Source organism: Cucurbita pepo, chromosome LG05 (genome assembly GCF_002806865.2).
Source record: "Cucurbita pepo subsp. pepo cultivar mu-cu-16 chromosome LG05, ASM280686v2, whole genome shotgun sequence".
Lineage (NCBI taxonomy): Eukaryota > Viridiplantae > Streptophyta > Magnoliopsida > Cucurbitales > Cucurbitaceae > Cucurbita > Cucurbita pepo.
This window is the reverse complement of record NC_036642.1, coordinates 3,844,135-3,862,204: the sequence shown is the minus strand read 5'-3', so window position 1 is coordinate 3,862,204 and position 18,070 is coordinate 3,844,135. Positions and strand designations below refer to the sequence as shown.

At 35.3% G+C, this 18,070-nt stretch overlaps 3 protein-coding genes across 4 annotated transcripts; 1 reads left to right on the top strand and 2 right to left on the bottom strand.

Moving 5' to 3' along the window:
• Positions 1-5,192: 5,192 nt before the first annotated feature.
• On the top strand, positions 5,193-9,735 carry LOC111794660 (S-type anion channel SLAH2-like). Of its 2 annotated transcripts, none has more exons than XM_023676759.1 (7): positions 5,193-6,310; positions 6,428-6,447; positions 6,828-6,996; positions 7,228-7,716; positions 8,017-8,787; positions 8,960-8,991; positions 9,079-9,735. In XM_023676759.1, the coding sequence occupies exons 3-7, from the start codon at positions 6,844-6,846 to the stop codon at positions 9,476-9,478; spliced, it is 1,845 nt and encodes a 614-aa protein (XP_023532527.1). In that variant the 5' UTR covers positions 5,193-6,310; positions 6,428-6,447; positions 6,828-6,843; the 3' UTR covers positions 9,479-9,735. The 2 variants fall into 2 exon arrangements, with proteins under 2 accessions (XP_023532527.1, XP_023532526.1); XM_023676758.1 differs by having other exon boundaries at positions 6,428-6,475.
• Positions 9,736-10,914: 1,179 nt separating this feature from the next.
• Positions 10,915-12,096, bottom strand: LOC111794848 (probable membrane-associated kinase regulator 6). The gene is made up of 3 exons (XM_023677013.1): positions 11,720-12,096; positions 11,354-11,636; positions 10,915-11,243 (listed from the first exon to the last, which is right to left on the bottom strand). The coding sequence occupies exons 1-3, from the start codon at positions 12,002-12,004 to the stop codon at positions 11,236-11,238; spliced, it is 576 nt and encodes a 191-aa protein (XP_023532781.1). The 5' UTR covers positions 12,005-12,096; the 3' UTR covers positions 10,915-11,235.
• Positions 12,097-12,427: 331 nt separating this feature from the next.
• LOC111794354 lies at positions 12,428-16,604 on the bottom strand. The gene is made up of 4 exons (XM_023676312.1): positions 16,135-16,604; positions 15,799-15,954; positions 13,475-13,540; positions 12,428-13,168 (listed from the first exon to the last, which is right to left on the bottom strand). The coding sequence occupies exons 1-4, from the start codon at positions 16,294-16,296 to the stop codon at positions 12,500-12,502; spliced, it is 1,053 nt and encodes a 350-aa protein (XP_023532080.1). The 5' UTR covers positions 16,297-16,604; the 3' UTR covers positions 12,428-12,499.
• Between the last annotated feature and the right edge of the window lie 1,466 nt (positions 16,605-18,070).

Here is an 18,070-nt window from a genome sequence, read left to right as displayed (position 1 = left end):
AAATAGAAAATAATAATTGAAGCGCAAAATTTAAAGAAAAAAGTATATATATAATTTAACTAATTTTTTTATTTAGCAAGTTGGGGAAGGTATTGACAAATAAAAGTCTGTGCATATGGAATTTCCAATAGACTACAAATCGACATTTCAACTAACCAATCACACAAATAAAGAGAAAAATTCAATTTTAATAAATAAATAATGAATTAAATATCATTAAAAAAAAATTAACCCAATGATCACTATAATAAAATAAAAAAATTATTAAAATGGGTGTAACTATTTCCATCAGGAGGGTTGTTATTCTACTGACTCAATAATCACTATATACAATAGGTGTAGTGTAACGACTCAATCCCACCACTAGTAAATAGTAGTTGTGTTTGGATTTTTCATTCCAGATTCCCTTGAAAATTTTAAAACAGGAAGAGGTTTTGTTTTATTTTACTCCTCAACCATGTGGGATCTGACAATCCACTCCCCTTGAGACCAGCGTTTTCGTTGGCACACCATTAGATGTTTGGCTTTGATACTATTTATAATGCCTCAAGCCCACATTTCCTCAAAGTTTTAAAACGCGTTTGTTAATGAGAGATTTCCACATCCTTGTAAAAAAAATATTTCATTATTCTCTCCAAGCGACGTGGAATCTTAAAAAATAATAAAATTGAAAGTTATTTATAAATTAATATTGAACGGAAGGAATGAAAACAACATCTAAACCAGAAAAGATGTAAAAGGTGATGGAATGACACATTGGTTTGGTTGAAGATTTTGATGAAAGTGATGAAACCCCATAAGTGCAAGAATGAATAGATTTGTTTGGGAACATATTTTGTCTATGTGAGATTTTTTTTTTTAATTAAAAAAAAAAAAGATTCCATTTTGTTGTCTTTTTAATTCATATTTCCCTTTCAATGCTTAGCTTTTTTAGGGATTTTTATGTGTGTGAAGGGTTAGTGGGGATCTATGCATTGTATTTCTTAATTATAATCGATGTGGGTCCAATTTAATTAAGGTCCGTAAAAGCTACCTATACCAACTTTTTCTAAAATATATTATTATTTTTATTTGGTGGAAATTATAATGATAGCAAATAACTTATAAACAAATTTATGGACCCTCGTAGACAATGTCTTGTTCTCCTCTTTCAACTGATTTGAGATCTTATAATCCACCTTTCTTCATGGCCTAACACTATTGCTGACACTCGTTCCTCTCTCTAATCGACGTGAGATTTCACAATCCACCCCTTTTGGAGTCCAACATTCTTCTTGACACTCGTTCCTCTCTCCAATCGATGTGAGATCATCGTGGTATCAATTCATTCAAATACTTCTTTTTTATTCGGGTGTAATATTATAACTAAGAGAATAACGATTCAAACATGGAAAAAGTAAAGATATCTTAACTATTAAGCTAAACATAGTTGACAAAAAAAGTAAAAGATTTACGAGATTGAATTGGACGACGATGAAAGTTAGAAGCTTTGAAAGTCTTATAAAACTTGAAGGAAAGAAGCCATTTGTTTATGTCAGGCGTTTGATGATTTGGAGAACCCATCTTCTTTTGTCCTTAGAATGAGAGGTCTTTTTCCAACTCGCCCCTCACATGCTTTGGTTCTTCTTGGTAGGAAATATCTTTTTTTTTTTTTTTTTTTTTTTTTTTTTTTTTTTTTTTTTTTTTTTTTTTTTTTTTTTTTTTTTTTTTTTTTTTTTTTTTTTTTATATATATATATATATATATATATATATATATATATATATATTTAAAAAAAAAAAACCCACAATAAAAAGCTGCTTTAAAACCACCATTTTAAAATTTTCTTTTTTCTTTTCTTGGATTTAATTGGGAAAAAATTATCCCACGAATGGTTTGCGTTTAAAGTGGCCAATAGTCAGAAAAATAAATAAATAATTTATTAATTAATTAAAATCTTACCTTTTTATTTAAATTTTTTAATTATTTAGCAATTTCTTTTTTTAACTTTTTGGAGATTGAATAAAGAACCCAAAAGATCTAATTCACCTTTCCTGTTTAAGGACAAAGAAAGGTATCTTGGAAAAGATTCACACCACTCCTCAATATTCCCCCACCAAATATACCTATACATTTAGGGCCCGTCAATCTCTCTAACTTTAAAATTGTTCCCTTTTACGCTCAGTCACTCAATCAATTAAAACATATATATATATATTTTTTCAACAAAATATTTATATATATATCCGAGTCACGAGAAATACTAAAATTTGAGTATTAGCGGAGTCTAAATCGCTACTGTGTTATTTCTTCTTGATTACGATTGATTTTATTAATAAAAAAAACATATTTTAAAAAATTAGTAGGGTTGAATTGGAGAAGGTGTGGCCTAGACAACTCGAGTAGTGTCGGTTGAAAATGTATAGCGCAAAAGCCGATAATAATATGCAAGAGAAGTCGTTTCTTTTCTGTCTTTTTCCATTCCATCTGCCTTTTTTTCTTTTTTTGATTGGGTATGAATGGCTAGGAACATAACATCCATGATCTTCTACGGCTTTTGTCATGGCCTTGACCAAATTGTTTTCCTTTACACGCAAGAGAGAGATTCGTAAAGGGGCCACCTTTAATGTTTGTTTCTCTATCGATTTCTTTCGCGCTCATGGTAGATCGTTCGATCGAGAAAGTTTTTAACTTTGTTTGTAGTTTGTATCGTTCGATTAATCGAACTTTAGGTATGTATCCACGTGTTTGTAGATTGATTGAAAAGGAGTAACGAGGAAAAGAAAAATAGTTTTGAATAAGTATTCTTTTTGTAACGCCTCGTACCCGTGATTTGAATCGAAATTTAGCGTGAGATTTCACCTCGGTTGGAGAGGATAACGAAATATTACCTATGAGGGTGTGAAAATTTCTCTCTAACATTCGCGTTTTTAAAACTGTGAGGCTAATAATGATATATAATTGACGAAACGAAGAACTACATGAAGAAAAGAAGATGCACGTTATTGGAATAAATAGTAATTTTAATTTTATTTTTAAATAAAGGCACGTGGTAAAAAAAATAAAAAATAAATAAAGCAGCTCCCCTTCGTCCATTATGAGAGAGAGAAAAGTTGAGGAAAGTAAGTAGGCGATGGTGGGACACGTGTATTACAGTTGCTGACGTCACTCTTTAAAGAAAATGGTGAAATTACATATTCTTGTTAATTAGGTCAAAAGAGAGTGCAACTTGGCAACCATTAATTCCACTAATTAACACACACATTATTAATGCAACTAATCTCATATTTTCACCTTTAATCACTGATTAACTTTTCAATGATTTGATTCATTAATTTTTATTTATTTACTGTTTCATACGTTAATATACACGTTCATATCGTAATTAAAGATTCTACGGTACTCTTAACTAAAGAGGCCCACCGAACTTAAATTTCAAATTATAAAAAGAAATTTAGGTGAGAAACGGTAATTAAATAAATTAATAAAATAAAGGGATGGATAAGGTAAAAGTAATTAAAGTAATTAATGAAAAGCACTAATTTCTTCCCCACCTTCTTAATTTTCTAATAATGGAACTAACTCATAGGTTCCAAATGAGGGTTTTTCAATTTCATTAATTAAGAAAAGCATGTTAATTTAATTTAATTTAATTTAATTTAATTTAATTTAATTGTTTATTGAATCTTTGCCTACTTTTCTTGGTCAGGATGTGTATATTGATTATTTATATGTACATATAAACATAGTGCTTTCTTTTCTTTTCTTTTTAAATAAATAAAAGAAAAAAAAAATTATTTTTTATAAAGGTGTGGAAACTTTTTTAGTAGACACGTTTTAAAATCGTAAGGCTGACGACGATGCATAACAGGCTAAAACGAACAATATCTACCATTGGTAGATTTGAGTTATTAGAAATAATATTAGAGTCACGATATGACAATGAAGACGTTCGGCTCTTTTGAAAGGTGAATTTCTAGTCAGGAGTGATGACAATAAACAATTAGTAACGATTTATTTTTGTGAATTACTTAGGATAAAGTTATAAACACATATTAAACTAAATAAATAAATTAATATATGAATTTGAAGTACATTCAAGTGAAATGAGGCTGAAAAGGGAAGATCTTGGAATCCATTTGGAGATTCTTTGGGGTTTTCAAAAATTTTGTTCACAAAAGTTTCACGAACCATTGGCTGCAACTCCCTAGTGGGGGATATAATTCTTTATTGCTTCTGGTTTCATTTTCAACTTTTGTGTATAATCTAACCAATAATTTAAGTTAATTAAGGCAATAAAATAAGCTTTTAACCCGAACAACGATAGTCGAGTTTCATTTGATTCGTAGATCTCAACTTTAAAATATTTCATTGAGAGACTGCCTAATATTCTTAATACACTTCATAGATTGTCTCTCATATATGAACGAAAATGATCTATTAACACTTCATAGATTATCTCCAAACTTTTTAATGTTACTTTTTTGGTACCGACCTTAAAGATACTTTTAAAATTCTTAAAAAAAAATTGAAGACCATTTATTACAATTTCCCCTATTTGATCAAATATATATTGCATATGGGTAGACTATCTCACTGGACAAGGCCCATACTTGGGCCCATGGGCCTTGTGGCTTGTATTTGGGCCTTCTTCAGACTACTTTAGAAACGGAAATTACTATCTAATTTGTATTTTTGTTTCTTCCTTTTGCCGAAAACTTACCTCCCTAAATTATTTACCACAAAGTTTTTACCATGGATGGACCAAAAGTCAACATCCACTAGAACTAAATACAAAAACAAGCTTAAATAAATCCCGCCCATGAGGTCGAGGCTTGAATCGGTCTCGATCAACACGACTGTTCGAATATGCTAATAGAGATGTGTAAGGTGGGAACACAAAAATATTTTCTATTACCATCTCGACTCCTGTTTCATTTTCTATTATTATAAAATTTTCATATATTTTTACAAAGATGCGAGTAGGGATTGAGTATGGATTCGTAACGTTCAAAGACAAAAATATTATATAAAATTTACACATGATTTCTGAAAAAAATTTAACATAATGTTAGACACAAAGTGAGTGATTAAAAATATAGATATGAATTTAAGCCGCCAACGATTGGAGTAGGAAGGGATTAGAGCAGCAATATTAAATGCTTAATCCTCTGTTCATCGCAGTTTCAGCAACGCCGATAGCGACATTCCAAAAGCGACTTTCAAGTTTTCTTCTCCCATAAACTGTATATGCTTTTTTAATTTCTGTCCTGTTTAGATCAACCCTTTACGAAAATATCATATCTTATCTCTTTAGCCGTATGTGGGTCTCGCTCTCAGGATCGAACCGTCACCGCCACAATTATGCTTCTACCTACTCAATCATAATCTTCTCGTCTGATGCTTAATGTTCTTACATCTGGACTTTCAATTGATTTTTCCCATTTATTACGCTCTTGTTATTCCCCTTGCGATTTTCTTATTATTTGACTTCCTTCGACGGTGACTTCCTCTGGGGTTCTCCCCAATTTTCAATAGGGTTTTCAGGGGACATTTTGTTGTTTTAAATCCTTTTTGGAACAGCTGTCTGCAATAAAATATATGTATAACGAAGATCTAATTTCAAACCAATGAATCACGACCAACTGTTGTCATTGTTTGGATTAGCACAACTTTTTTTTTCCGCGAATTTTGTTTGTTTTGACATGGGGTTTCTATTTTATATCCACAATTCATGGACTTTGTTCCATAGCTTTGAAAAACGACTAGTTTTTAATAAACCCTTTACTTTATCTGAGATTGGGTTAACGCTTCCTTCAATAGATTGCATTGTAGTTGTTGATCTGTTATTATTAGATTACAGTTTTCTATCATATTAGTTTGTGTTCATTGGTTCCTGTAGCTTTCTGTTAAGTCAAACAAGCCAATTGGTAGCAACCAAGTTGAAAAAGATGTGCAATGAAGATATGACAAGACATTCAAGCGTGTGTTCACTTTGGACAAGAGGGATAGAATCCTACTTTTTAGCTGGAATAGTTTTGTCGTGGATGTTTTGTCTTTTGCTAAGAACTAAGGTCGTGTCAGTCTTAATAAGCAGCTGTAATTATCTTTAAGACATCCATTTGTGGTAGTTTTATAAGTACGTCTATCTTTCTTGTCTATAAATATGTGATGTTTTCTGTTTCTGAAAGACGTGTCTTAGTTGTTCTGGTTTGTCCCCCTGAGTTCCCACGGAGGCTCCCCAATTCTTGAGCGACACAGAATTCTGTTCTTCATAGATTCCAAATCTGAGATTTCTTGAAGAGAAAGTGACAAAAATTGCTTGATTGGANCCAAATCTGAGATTTCTTGAAGAGAAAGTGACAAAAATTGCTTCTCCATCTGTTCATCTGAGATTGCTTCTCCATCTGAGATTGCTTCTCCATAGATTCCAAACCTGAGTTCCCACGGGCCACAGACCGGAAACTAGTAACATTCTTCTTCTCCATCTGTTCTGGTTTGTGTTATTTTCCCTTCATTTGGTTTAAAAGGATGGTTCTAAAATATGTTTCATGTTGATTTTCTATATGCATTCTTGATCTTGATGCAAATTAAACATCGATCTAGTTTAGCTGTTTGAATTTTGTCTTAGTGTGGCATCTTTTATAGATCTTGTTGTTTAAGATCAGAGGCTTTTCATTTTCAAATTCTTTTAAGGATTTTAAGAATGTTCTTAGAAATAGAATGGTTATCAAATGGCCCCATTTCAATTTTCTGCTTATGATTTTGTTTAATCAAGTTATGGTTCATAGTATTCTTATCTTCCTACAAGTTTTAGTTCCCGAAATCATGGTTTCTATGACTTCTAGGTGCTGGCACTTCATCATGGAAAACGGAACATATCAAGAATATAAGCCTGAGGAGTTGTCTGAGGTTCCACCATTAATCAAACACATATCATCAATTGAAGTGGTTCCCTTTGATGGGATAGAAGAGGGTAGCCTCCCAAATAATCATTCCCCCTCTACCCTGCCTACTGTAAGTTCTTACACAAATCATGTGTATTTATTTTAGTGAAGTATTGATTATGGAACAAATGATTTTGAGATCGTATCAGCGTGTTCATCGTCTAGATTTGACGTAAGCGAGACGTTCTTGTTGTTGATTGTCTTCTGCTTTAGATGACTTGGAATACTTAGAATTCTGGGAGAAAAACATGTATCATGGTGGTCAGGTGAATAATGGACTTCTTTTTTCCATAAAAAACAGGGAAATACATTATCACCTGCTGAGCAAAGTGATGATGAACTTCAGTTCATTAACCATCAAAGAAAGCATTCTGTTTCTATCAGTATGCCACCCTCCCCTGTGGGAGTTCACTTACAGCCTTCAAAACGAGTTCTATTCGGTGGCGAACAGATTCTAAACAATGAAGCCTTGGGTACTGCTGCTGGGGCCAAACCACAGAAAGCTGCAAAGTTTCACTCTCAGCCAATTCCGAGGGGTTCTACGTTTGACGTGTCGAGGAACACAAATGCTGCACATCACCCTAGTATGAGAAGATTGAAGGACAAAAGATTTGATTCCTTCAAAACATGGTCTGGAAAACTTGAAAGGCAATTAACTCTACTTAGTGGAAAGTCAGCAAGACAAACTAGGCCAGAGGAAATTGAAGTGCAAAGAGAAGGAATGGAGAATAACATACCGGTTCACCGTTACTTCGATGCATTGGAAGGTCCAGAGCTGGAAACTCTAAGGGTATGTACTCCTATTCTCAAATTCTTAACTCATGCCAATATATCATATATCAATATCTTCATGTCTGAACAATAGAATGACTAGTAAACATTTGGTGCTCTAGCCTCCTGCTAAAATCAATTTGGTTTGTATTATTTATCTGGTTACCACTAGTTCAAAGCCTTGCATTTCGAAGGCGAAAATGGATCTTCCCATCAGATGAAGAGTTAGTGGGAGTTTGGTATGACTTTCGGAATACGAAAAGACGTTCTTAACCGATTAGAAATAATTTTGAACAATTTGTTTTCCATTTTTAAACAGGCTTCAGAGGAAATACTGCTTCCAGAAGACAGGACATGGCCTTTTCTACTCCGATTTCCTATCTCGTCGTTTGGTATCTGTCTTGGTGTTAGTAGCCAAGCAATCATGTGGAAAACACTGGCCACTTCTGTCTCCACGAAGTTTCTTCATTTGAGCTTGAAAATAAATCTCATTTTATGGATAATTTCCATTGCTCTTATAGTCACCATCGCTTCCGTTTACCTTCTGAAAATGCTTCTGTACTTCGAAGCAGTTCGTCGTGAATACTACCACCCTATTCGTGTCAACTTCTTCTTTGCACCGTTGATATCTCTCTTGTTCTTAGCCATTGGTGTTCCTCCATCAGTTGCCACTAACCTGCATCCAGCCATTTGGTATGTTCTCATGGCTCCATTTCTATGCCTTGAGCTTAAGATTTATGGGCAATGGATGTCAGGAGGCCAACGCAGATTGTCAAAAGTGGCTAATCCTACAAACCATCTTTCCGTTGTGGGGAATTTTGTGGGGGCTTTGTTGGGAGCCTCAATGGGACTAAAGGAAGGGCCCGTATTCTTCTTTGCTATTGGAATGGCTCACTATTTAGTCCTTTTTGTAACTCTCTACCAGAGACTACCAACCAATGAGACACTCCCAAAGGAACTGCATCCAGTGTTCTTTCTTTTCATAGCAGCACCAAGTGTTGCATCCATGGCATGGGCAAAAATTCAAGGTTCCTTCGACAACGCTTCACGAATCATTTACTTTATCGCCCTGTTCCTCTACTTCTCACTGGTTAGTCTCTATACTGCTCATTTCTTGTATTTCAGCCTTTGTTTACTAGTTGTTTTATGGGTCAAGATTAAGGCATTTTGATTCATGGTGACCTGAAAAACTTTGCTGTTCTTTCTTCATGGTTCTGTTGATCGCTTCGTTGAACGTGTTACAATTCCATGGTTCTTTTCAGGTTGTTCGAGTCAACTTTTTCCGGGGCTTTAAGTACGACACAACTTTCTTTCTTCTCTTGAAACTTTTACATTCTTTACAAGTTAGTTATCTCAATAGCATTTTGTTTTGAATCAATAGGTTCTCGCTGGCCTGGTGGGCATATACTTTTCCCATGACTGGTGCTGCAATTGCAGCTATAAAATACTCAACTGAAGTTACAAATACAGTAACACAAGTTCTGTCTGTTGTACTCTCTGCCACTGCTGTAATCATAGTGACAGCTCTCCTTGCATCAACGATCATCCACGCCTTTGTGCTCCGTGACCTCTTTCCTAACGACATCGCTATTGCCATTAGCAACAGAAAGCCGAAACCACAGTGGAACTGGTTGCATCATCTAAAACAAGGAAGTTCAGAAGCTCAAGACATTGAAAACTTCTTGAAGTTTTCGAACTCAGATAACAAGGATTTAGAAGCATCTGAAGGACCACCAACCCTCGTAGGCCGAGACACGAACCTTCAACCGTCAAACGAATAGCTCCGCTGACCACCACCCTCAGCAGGCAGAGACATGAACGTCCAACCATCAAGTTATTAGCTCCACTGCTCTCAGGCTCACCCCGGTATAAAAACCACCGATCAGACATAGGAAGAAATTGATTTTGTAGTTTGAATGGCTCCAATGAAACAGATTTTGTTAGAAATATATTATGATTTGTGTATGAATATCTATGATGTGCTTGATTTCCTGTTCATGTGAGATATGAATAAAGGAACTATGTTGAAGTATCCGAAGTCATGGGGTTTTCTAATTTTCAGCTGTGCTACTAGCAGTAGTAAGACAGTGAGAACCTTAGCCACTCAAATGAAACATTTGATGTTGGATTGTCTGTCTTGTTCTCTGCCTTGAAAAGTTGTAAGGGTTATCCATTCGTTTGGAGTTTTGAGATGACAGAAGAATTGGAGCATCACAGTGATGTGCTCTGCTTATGCGTACAGTGACTGGCAAAGTGGTGTGAAGCAATGGAAGCTTCGGTCCCCACAGTAATGGAAACAATTTCTTGTGAACCAGAAAATTCCAATGGAAAGAAAACAGATATGCATTGTTATCAGAATCTGGCTTTTCTCCCAACACACTTTGTCCTTGTCTCCTTATCCTGGAATGTCCTACTCCTACTCTTACTCTTACTCGAGCTTTTCGATTAACTAATCCCCTAATTGTAAGGGTATCTCTATCTTAGGTAGAAGTAGAGTCCGGGATCACTAATTAGTCGATTGAGCCTATGTCTCTGGCCTATGATAGTTGGGTTGATCGTTTGAAGTTAAGTCCCATTTAGTAATGTTTTGCATAATGCTCGTTAATAAGATTTGATTGGATTGGTAGGTGCTACCAATTCTTGTATGTTGAAACTTTTTTAGTATACCTGTTCATGGATGTAGAGGCTAAATTAAAGCATGTTTTTGAAGTAAGTTATAGTAATCTTTGCATAATACTATTTTATTTTCAAACACTTTTTTGTCTCCCAAAAATACGAAAGTTGAAGCTATAAATTAGTGGGGATAGCTCAGTTCGGAGAGGATCAGATGTGTTTGATCCCCATGTTCACCGGTGCTTTATAATTTGGTCTCTTATAGGAGGTCGAACCATGAATGTCCTCTAGGAGGTCGAACCAAGGACCTATGGAAGTCTGGGTCCCCTTCCCCATGGCCATCAGAACAATGTCCGAAGGAGTCATCTTTCAAACTAAGTGTCTTGAAGGAGACGAATGAAGCTGCGAGACTAGAAAGTACAGTAACTCTACGTCTGAATATCTCATAACTTGCTATCTTGTCGAATACATTTCTCTTCCGACCGTGAGGGTCATAGCTCAACAATGTTAAAACACAAGGGACTAAAGTGAAATTTCTAAAACATCAAGGACCAAATTGAAAACACAATAAAAGAAGTGGAGCTAGAGAGATTTGGATGGAATGTTTAGAAGTCAAAATCAAGAGAGAGCCTTCATTGTTTGATTGTATTTATGACACAAAAGTTTGAAATAGGAGAAGTGTGGGTGTGATCCAACACCAAAAAAGGAGAAAGGGACAGATTTTCTCTCTTCAATTTATGGTTTGTGTTCCACAAAGGAATAAAGACAACCAATATTTAATATCAATGCCCACAATTTTCCCTTTCTCTTTACTCACAAACACAAAAAACATCACCATTCAAACAAAACAGACAATCAACAACTCTACTGCCCCCTATGTTCATCATGTTCATCATCTTCATCATGCTCATCATCTTCATCATCTTCATTTCCCTGATGAACACAAACAGTTTCGAATCAACCCGTTTCGATATATCAGCTTTGATTCAACTAATTAGGATAAAGTTCACATTTTTAAAGCTAATGAGAAGTAAAAAACGCACCTATGGACCTTTTGCAGTGGAGAACTGCATCATAAATTGAGCTCTCAGAATCACAAGATCTTCTCCACTGATGGGTTTCTCTTGAAATTGGGCGGCTAGATCCTCCATGGAACAGTTTCTCCACTTTCCCTTGAATTCTTCTGCAAATTGGCCTCAAAAGGTTCAAATATTTCTCAAAAACCTTCCTTGATAGTCTCCGGCACGAGTTTCTCAACGAACACGACGACACCGGTTTCGCCAGTGGCTCGACGACGGGTGAAGCAGCGGCACTCGCCGTGTACGCCTGAAAGATTAGGAGAATGCAAAAAAGAATTGAGCTTTACATGTTTTTTTGTAATATAAATTGATTTAGAAGAGAGGGCTTACAGGGAGGAGATAGCCATTAGAGATGAGTTGATCGGCGTGGACGAGAGGGAGAGACGGGGACGGGGACGGGGACGGAGAAGGGAAGTTGAAGTCGTGAGAAGGGCGAGAGGAGGAGGAGGAGAAGAATCTCTTGGAGGGTGGCATTGTGGGATCCATCTCAATGAAGGAAGCTTCATCAAGAGAGGTTCTGAAGGAATTAGGACGGCTTTCAAAGGATGATCTGATGTTCACCAACCACCTGTATGAGAAGCTTTCTATGGACAGTGGCTGAGAAGAAGCTTCCATGGCTGCGGAAGAGGAGGCGGAAGAAGGAGAAGGAGAAGGCTTTGTCAGCCTTCTGCTATATGGGAAAGATGGGATACAGTACTGATCATGTCTATATTTATATATAAATGATCGTGATTTGATTTTGGATTTCACCTAAAAAAAGTCTCGAAACAATAGAAATAGTTGTCTTCACTTATAACCTCACTTATACCACCGCTGTGGTATTTTTCTTTATCTCGACCCGATTTTAGTTATTCAAATTTGTCATTGATTTATCATTGATAAAAGCAATTTTGAATATTGTGTAAAAGATGTAAGATTAATAATAATTACAATTGTCTATTTATAAAAGAAAATCTGTATTGATATAAATTAAATTACTCTTGGGCAAATTTCATGTTAAAATATGAAAAATTTGCTAAGGTGGGCTACACATTTTGATTTTTGTGTAGTGGAACCAAACAAAATATAAAATTTAATAAGATCAAAATTTACAGTTAAATTTAACAGCATTTACCTCATAAGATCTAAGAATACAAAGGCATTCCAAAGGCTATGCAACAACATTGATGGTAGAAGGTTCCTTGTCCTTGCAAATACAGTACCCATCACCATCCCAAGCAGTATCAGAGGCAGCATCTTCTGCATATTGAAATGTGCTAGAGCAAAGGCAACTGAACTCACCAAAATAGAGCACCATACCGGCATATATTTCGTCAGCGACGGTAGAAGGAACCCTCGGAACACGATCTCCTCCCAGATGGGGGCACACACGGACACGACCACTGCATAGAGTGCCATTGCCACCGGGTCTCTAGCAACGATTGATTGCTCGACACTCGAGACGGTAACTGGGGCGGATGGAAGGATGGGCAACAAGTTTAGATTCACCTGTGAAAGACGGTTAATGAGTGGAAACATAAGGCAGCCTAAGCCAACATCGAATTGCCAATTCCCTTCAAAGTGGAATTTGAACCAGCCGGGAGGAAGGGGATGGAATCTTGAGAGGCAGCAATGCAGAATCGCCATCCCAGTAAGCCCTTCGACCACATCTGTTAGAAGGCTGTACAAGGCTTGCCCTCTGTACGTCATGAATTCCTTTCTGTATCCTGCTGTATGGGCTATTATTGGGATTATCCATGATCCGATTACCCAGAATGATGCAACCCAGAGAAGCATGACCTACACCACCAGATAACTCATCTTTAATTCATTTCATTGCACACGACTCGCTAATCCAAATATCAATTTCCTATAGGGCTCACTTTGGCCAACAAGCATACTTGACAAATATATATAAGAGCCGAACTCGATGTTTCATCTTAATGCCTACAATTGTGTAATGATACTAAGGTAAACAGCCATATTAAATTATATCACTGGTGAAAATTTCAGCTGCTTGTCATGAGAACATCACACATCACATATTACTTATACAAGAGAAACAAATCACGAAACAGTTCCAAATACAGAAAACAAGGGCATCACCTGAACAATGGTTTTGGCTGTCCATGGAACAACCCATGGCTTTGCAACAAATATTGGTTCAATGACCTGAGATAGATATAAAACTTAAATTATTGAAGGCAGTAAGTTTTTTATCACATGGTGAGAGTCGCTAAATCAAATAGATAGAAAAGTAATCAACTAGAATAATTTGCAAAGGAAAGAAAGGTTCAATGAAAAAGACGAGATGCATGAGATTTAGTAAGGAATGAAGTGAATAAATCCCAATGACGGCACCATGGGTGTACAGTTGATTAGAAACTTTTCAGTCGTAGCAATGTTAGAGGAGAAAAACTGCGAAAACGCCTCCAAGGATTGGTCTTTCACAACAACAGCAACAAGTAAGAAGAAAAACCCCTCCAACCTCAGTTTGAACAGGACAGCAACAATTAGGAAAATGAACTCTCTTGAGGCTCCTATGAAAAGCAAAGAAGGAACTGATAAAGCTAATTTGGCCGTGGACTTTCTTAGTTTCCAAGGCCTTCAGGATTCTAAAAAGTAGAAGACAGAATCAGGCAACAAGAATCAAAGATAAGTTTTGCTTTGTTGTTTGACGCCATTCAAATGGGATAATCAAAAGAAAAGTGTTAAGCAAATTAGTTCGTACAAATTCCTGTTTTGAAGAAGAAACATAGATTTCATTGATAAATGAAATATACAAAAGGGGAGGAAAAAACCTCCCAAGCCACACAAGGTGGGTGACAAAAAACATCTCCATCTAGAAACAAGAGTAGTAAAGCTGTAATCATTAAAAGGATGATGGCATTTAAACCCGTATAAAGCAGTCAAAAGAGCCAAGTCTAAAAACATCGTACAAATTCCTTTGTTCCCCATCTTTTTGATAGGTGGCAACATATCAATGACAATTTGTAAAATTGAACTTAAGATGCTAAGAAAATAAATGATAGTGACATAATATTCTGATCAATAATAGGTGGTAAGATATCATTTAACAGAATAAACGATAAATGAGATGTTACTTTTTCCATCACTATTTTGATAGATAGTAACTAGATGATATTTAGGTAAACTGAATGGTAAAAGAAAGCCAGAGAAGGCTTCTTGAAATAAAAGCTTGGAGGAAATGGTTGCTTGCTTTGTTGTTTGACGCCACTCAAAGGTAAAAATCACAAGAAAACTGCAAGGCAGATAAGGTTGTGCAATGTGCAAATTCATTTGGCCCTTATTATTCTGATAGGTTACATAACAAATCAATGTTAGTTGGTAATTTGAAACGTGGAAAATAAAGAATGAAAAGGAAGAGAGGGTTTGTCCAAGTGAGCACTTGTGTGAATCTCCATAGAATTATCTTCACAAAGGCAAATTGCAAGTACAAAAACTGCCCCTTGCTAGAGGCATTCATTATAGCCAATGGCTTGGAGTGCAAAATACCACAACTCAGCCATTGCCATAGGCTATCACTTGGTTTTCATTTCATAAACTCTCCTAAGAACTATAAAAAGAACTTAAAAGGAAATATTCTCCTCTACATTTCCACGATGATGATGGTAACAACAATAATTATTGTTCTTGTAAATTTCAAGAAGCCATTTACATGAAGGCATGACCAAAGAAAGTACATTTTTCTAACAAAGAAAAAAGGTCACTAGAATCAAACAATTTACAAGATGAAACAAAGCTGGGAATCAACCAACCAATGGTAATTTAAATCCAAGTGATAAATCTACAAAATACTACAAAAAATCAAGTGAGGTTAAGACAAACTTTTTGAATGCTATTACTATAGAGAATAAAATAGACAAGTTGTTGCTGTTGAACGTGATGTATAGTAAAATAGAATATCTACAACATTAAACTGTTAAAGAAAATCTGGAAAGAACAAAATGTTACCAAACTAAAATAAAGAATACAAAATAACTCAAAAGAGCCATATCCAACATATGCATCAGCCTGTTTTCTCGGCCATGTTATTTAGTCAACTTTTTTTTACTATTATAGCTTATTTCCAAGTTTGAACAACTAAATGACATGCTGAAGTAGGTAATATATCTTATCAGATGTCCACAAAGGGACTAAAGTAGTTAAAGTATGAACTTACTGAGAATGAGTATACTTGGTCCTTATTTTATTACTTTTGGAGACACAGTAATCTTATTTACACCATCCAATTTTCTTTCATCAAGTTTTATATTTCCTATTTCATCCATACATAACATAAACACATATACTTCATTCCGGGATTTAAATAAACAGGATACAGAGCTACCATTTAGGAGAGACAAGAAATAAAATCCTCTAAAATTGAAGAGTATAAAGACATTCAAAGGATGTGAACATATATTTACCTTGTATAAACTAGACACCCAATCTTTCCTTGTCTCACTGGATTGGCTGACTTCGGGGGTTGCCACCAGGTCTTCTGCCAATTTTTCTTCCGCAGACTTGGACTCAATATTTTCCGGTGAGGACTCTTCACGCCGAAAGCACAGAATCTCCCATTTCTTCAAAGAAAAAACAATTCGATGGAGAAGAAGGAATAACCCTCCAGTGAAAATTCTAGTAAACCAATTTCACGATTCAATGGAAAAGAATCATAATCGAACTGAACTACCACTTGAATTAATGTAACGGAAACCATAAATCCTCGTTTCTGGTGGGAGAGAGAGAGAGAAGGGGCTTACATTTCTACAGCGTCGGGAGAGAGTACTGACGCAGTGGATGTTTGAATTGAGAGGAAAACAGGGGAGCAGAGGCTTTAAATGAACCCTAATCGAAAACCCAGAATTGGAAGGAGCAAAACGAAAGGAGAAAGAATGGCAACAAGGATTTGTTGCAGCCGACATTGGTGAAGCGCCGGATCAATCAGAATCCGAAAATAGCGAAAGAACCGATTACGCATGGACGGAACAGAACAATGCAATTAAAAAAAAAAGAAAAAAAACCCTAAAATCCGGAAGTAGCAACTAGTCTCCCCTTGTCTTAAGCTCCTTCTGCAGGTGGAGAGAAGTGGGAAGGACAACGACGGCGACGAAAGGCGATAACAAGTTGAGTGAGCACCGAAGCTTCATCAACGAGCGCGTGGTTCCATTGAAATCGTCGGTAGAAACCAAATCAGGCGTGTACTCGAAGACAAACCCCTAATTCCAATTTTACTCTAAATTTGGTTAATACATTATTACCCTTCAAATTTTAGAATTTTATTTTAATGTACGGTCTACTTTGGTAATTATAAATGAAATATGACACTTAATTAATTTTAAAAATTGCCTTAATTAACAGAAATTAAAAATTAGTTAAAATTCAGGAATAAATGTGTAAAATTTTGAAAAAACTTATAACTAAAATTATAACTTTTTAAAATATAGTTATCCAATAAAAATTAAATTTAAAATTTAGGGGTAAAAATGTAATTATTTAAAATTTAAAAATTAAATAAAAACTATATTCAAGAGCATAAAAAATATATTTTTCCCTCAACTTTATAACAAAATTATTTAAAGGAATTTTATAATTCTAACTTAATTTAATTTAAGGAAAAAAAAAAAAAAAAAAAAAGGCAAAATGCATTTTTAATTTGTAATACTTCTCCTTTGGGTTGCTGCGCCATTTCTTAGTAGCTTCCATCTTTTGAATCAAATAAAAGCACGTGAGCTCCCCGTGCATGGTTCATAATACGTGGCCACATACTCGTCATTGTATTGACTTTTGGCCTTTACATTGGCATGGTTCATATTACGTGGTCTTGACCAAGGCTACCTACACGTATGTTGGACTTGCTTTTGGCCTTTGTATTTTCTTTCTATTTTAAAGGAGGAGAATGGGAAGGTAATTTCGAAAATTGAAGAAAGTGTGGAGAAAGAGAATGACTTATGAATAGAGGTTGATGGTTTAGTGGAAGAGTCAGTGAAGAAGGAGAAAGATGTAGAGATGTTAACTCAACGGAGAGATTCACTTGATGTGAATTTGAAGCGAGTCTTACGGTACATCCAAAGAATTGTGTCATTTGGGTTATTCTACTCAAAAATAGAAGATTACAAGTGATATGTGGAAATCACTACAAGGGGAGTAAGATTCGGATTATCTTGTTGATCGAATATCTCAAGGCAAGAACATTGTTTGAGATTCGAATCACTCCACAAACAAGATTAATCATGTCGAGCTTGAATGATTCTACATGCAACCTAAACTACGTCGAATTGCAAAGAAACTTAGCCATTGGCTAAGAATAGCACACATGCTCTTTTACTGTATTTTTCAAGTCTACTTACAAATACATCATACATGGCTATAGCCTCAAAATGAAAGGCATTTCAAGAGTTTTAACATGCAAACTTAATGGCCATAATTAACCATTATGTAATGGTAACCTAATGTAAATAAAAAGTCCTAAAATACATGGATGAAATACAATAACTCTAAATTACTTTAAATTGTAATCCACCCAAAATTTATAATTTATAACATGAAACTTCATTTTTCATCAATGTGGCATGAATTTATATATCTTTTGATAATTTCAACAATATTTTTTTCACATCTTCATTGAAGTATATGGTATGATTGATGTCTCTTGGTTCATATCAACAAATTAGTTGGTTACTCTGATAGTGATTGGTG

Excerpts from the sequence above, each read along its gene's own strand:
- LOC111794660 (XM_023676759.1), top strand. The coding sequence starts at position 6,844 with ATGGAAAACGGAACATATCAAGAATATAAGCCTGAGGAGTTGTCTGAG. Across the intron at positions 8,788-8,959 it reads TGTTCCTCTACTTCTCACTG|GTTGTTCGAGTCAACTTTTT; the intron begins GTTAGTCTCTAT and ends GGTTCTTTTCAG. Across the intron at positions 8,992-9,078 it reads AACTTTTTCCGGGGCTTTAA|GTTCTCGCTGGCCTGGTGGG; the intron begins GTACGACACAAC and ends TTGAATCAATAG.
- LOC111794848 (XM_023677013.1), bottom strand. The coding sequence starts at position 12,004 with ATGGAAGCTTCTTCTCAGCCACTGTCCATAGAAAGCTTCTCATACAGG. Across the intron at positions 11,637-11,719 it reads CTAATGGCTATCTCCTCCCT|GCGTACACGGCGAGTGCCGC; the intron begins GTAAGCCCTCTC and ends CTAATCTTTCAG.
- LOC111794354 (XM_023676312.1), bottom strand. The coding sequence starts at position 16,296 with ATGTCGGCTGCAACAAATCCTTGTTGCCATTCTTTCTCCTTTCGTTTT. Across the intron at positions 15,955-16,134 it reads TCTCCCGACGCTGTAGAAAT|AAATGGGAGATTCTGTGCTT; the intron begins GTAAGCCCCTTC and ends TTTTCTTTGAAG. Across the intron at positions 13,541-15,798 it reads GGGTGTCTAGTTTATACAAG|GTCATTGAACCAATATTTGT; the intron begins GTAAATATATGT and ends TATCTATCTCAG.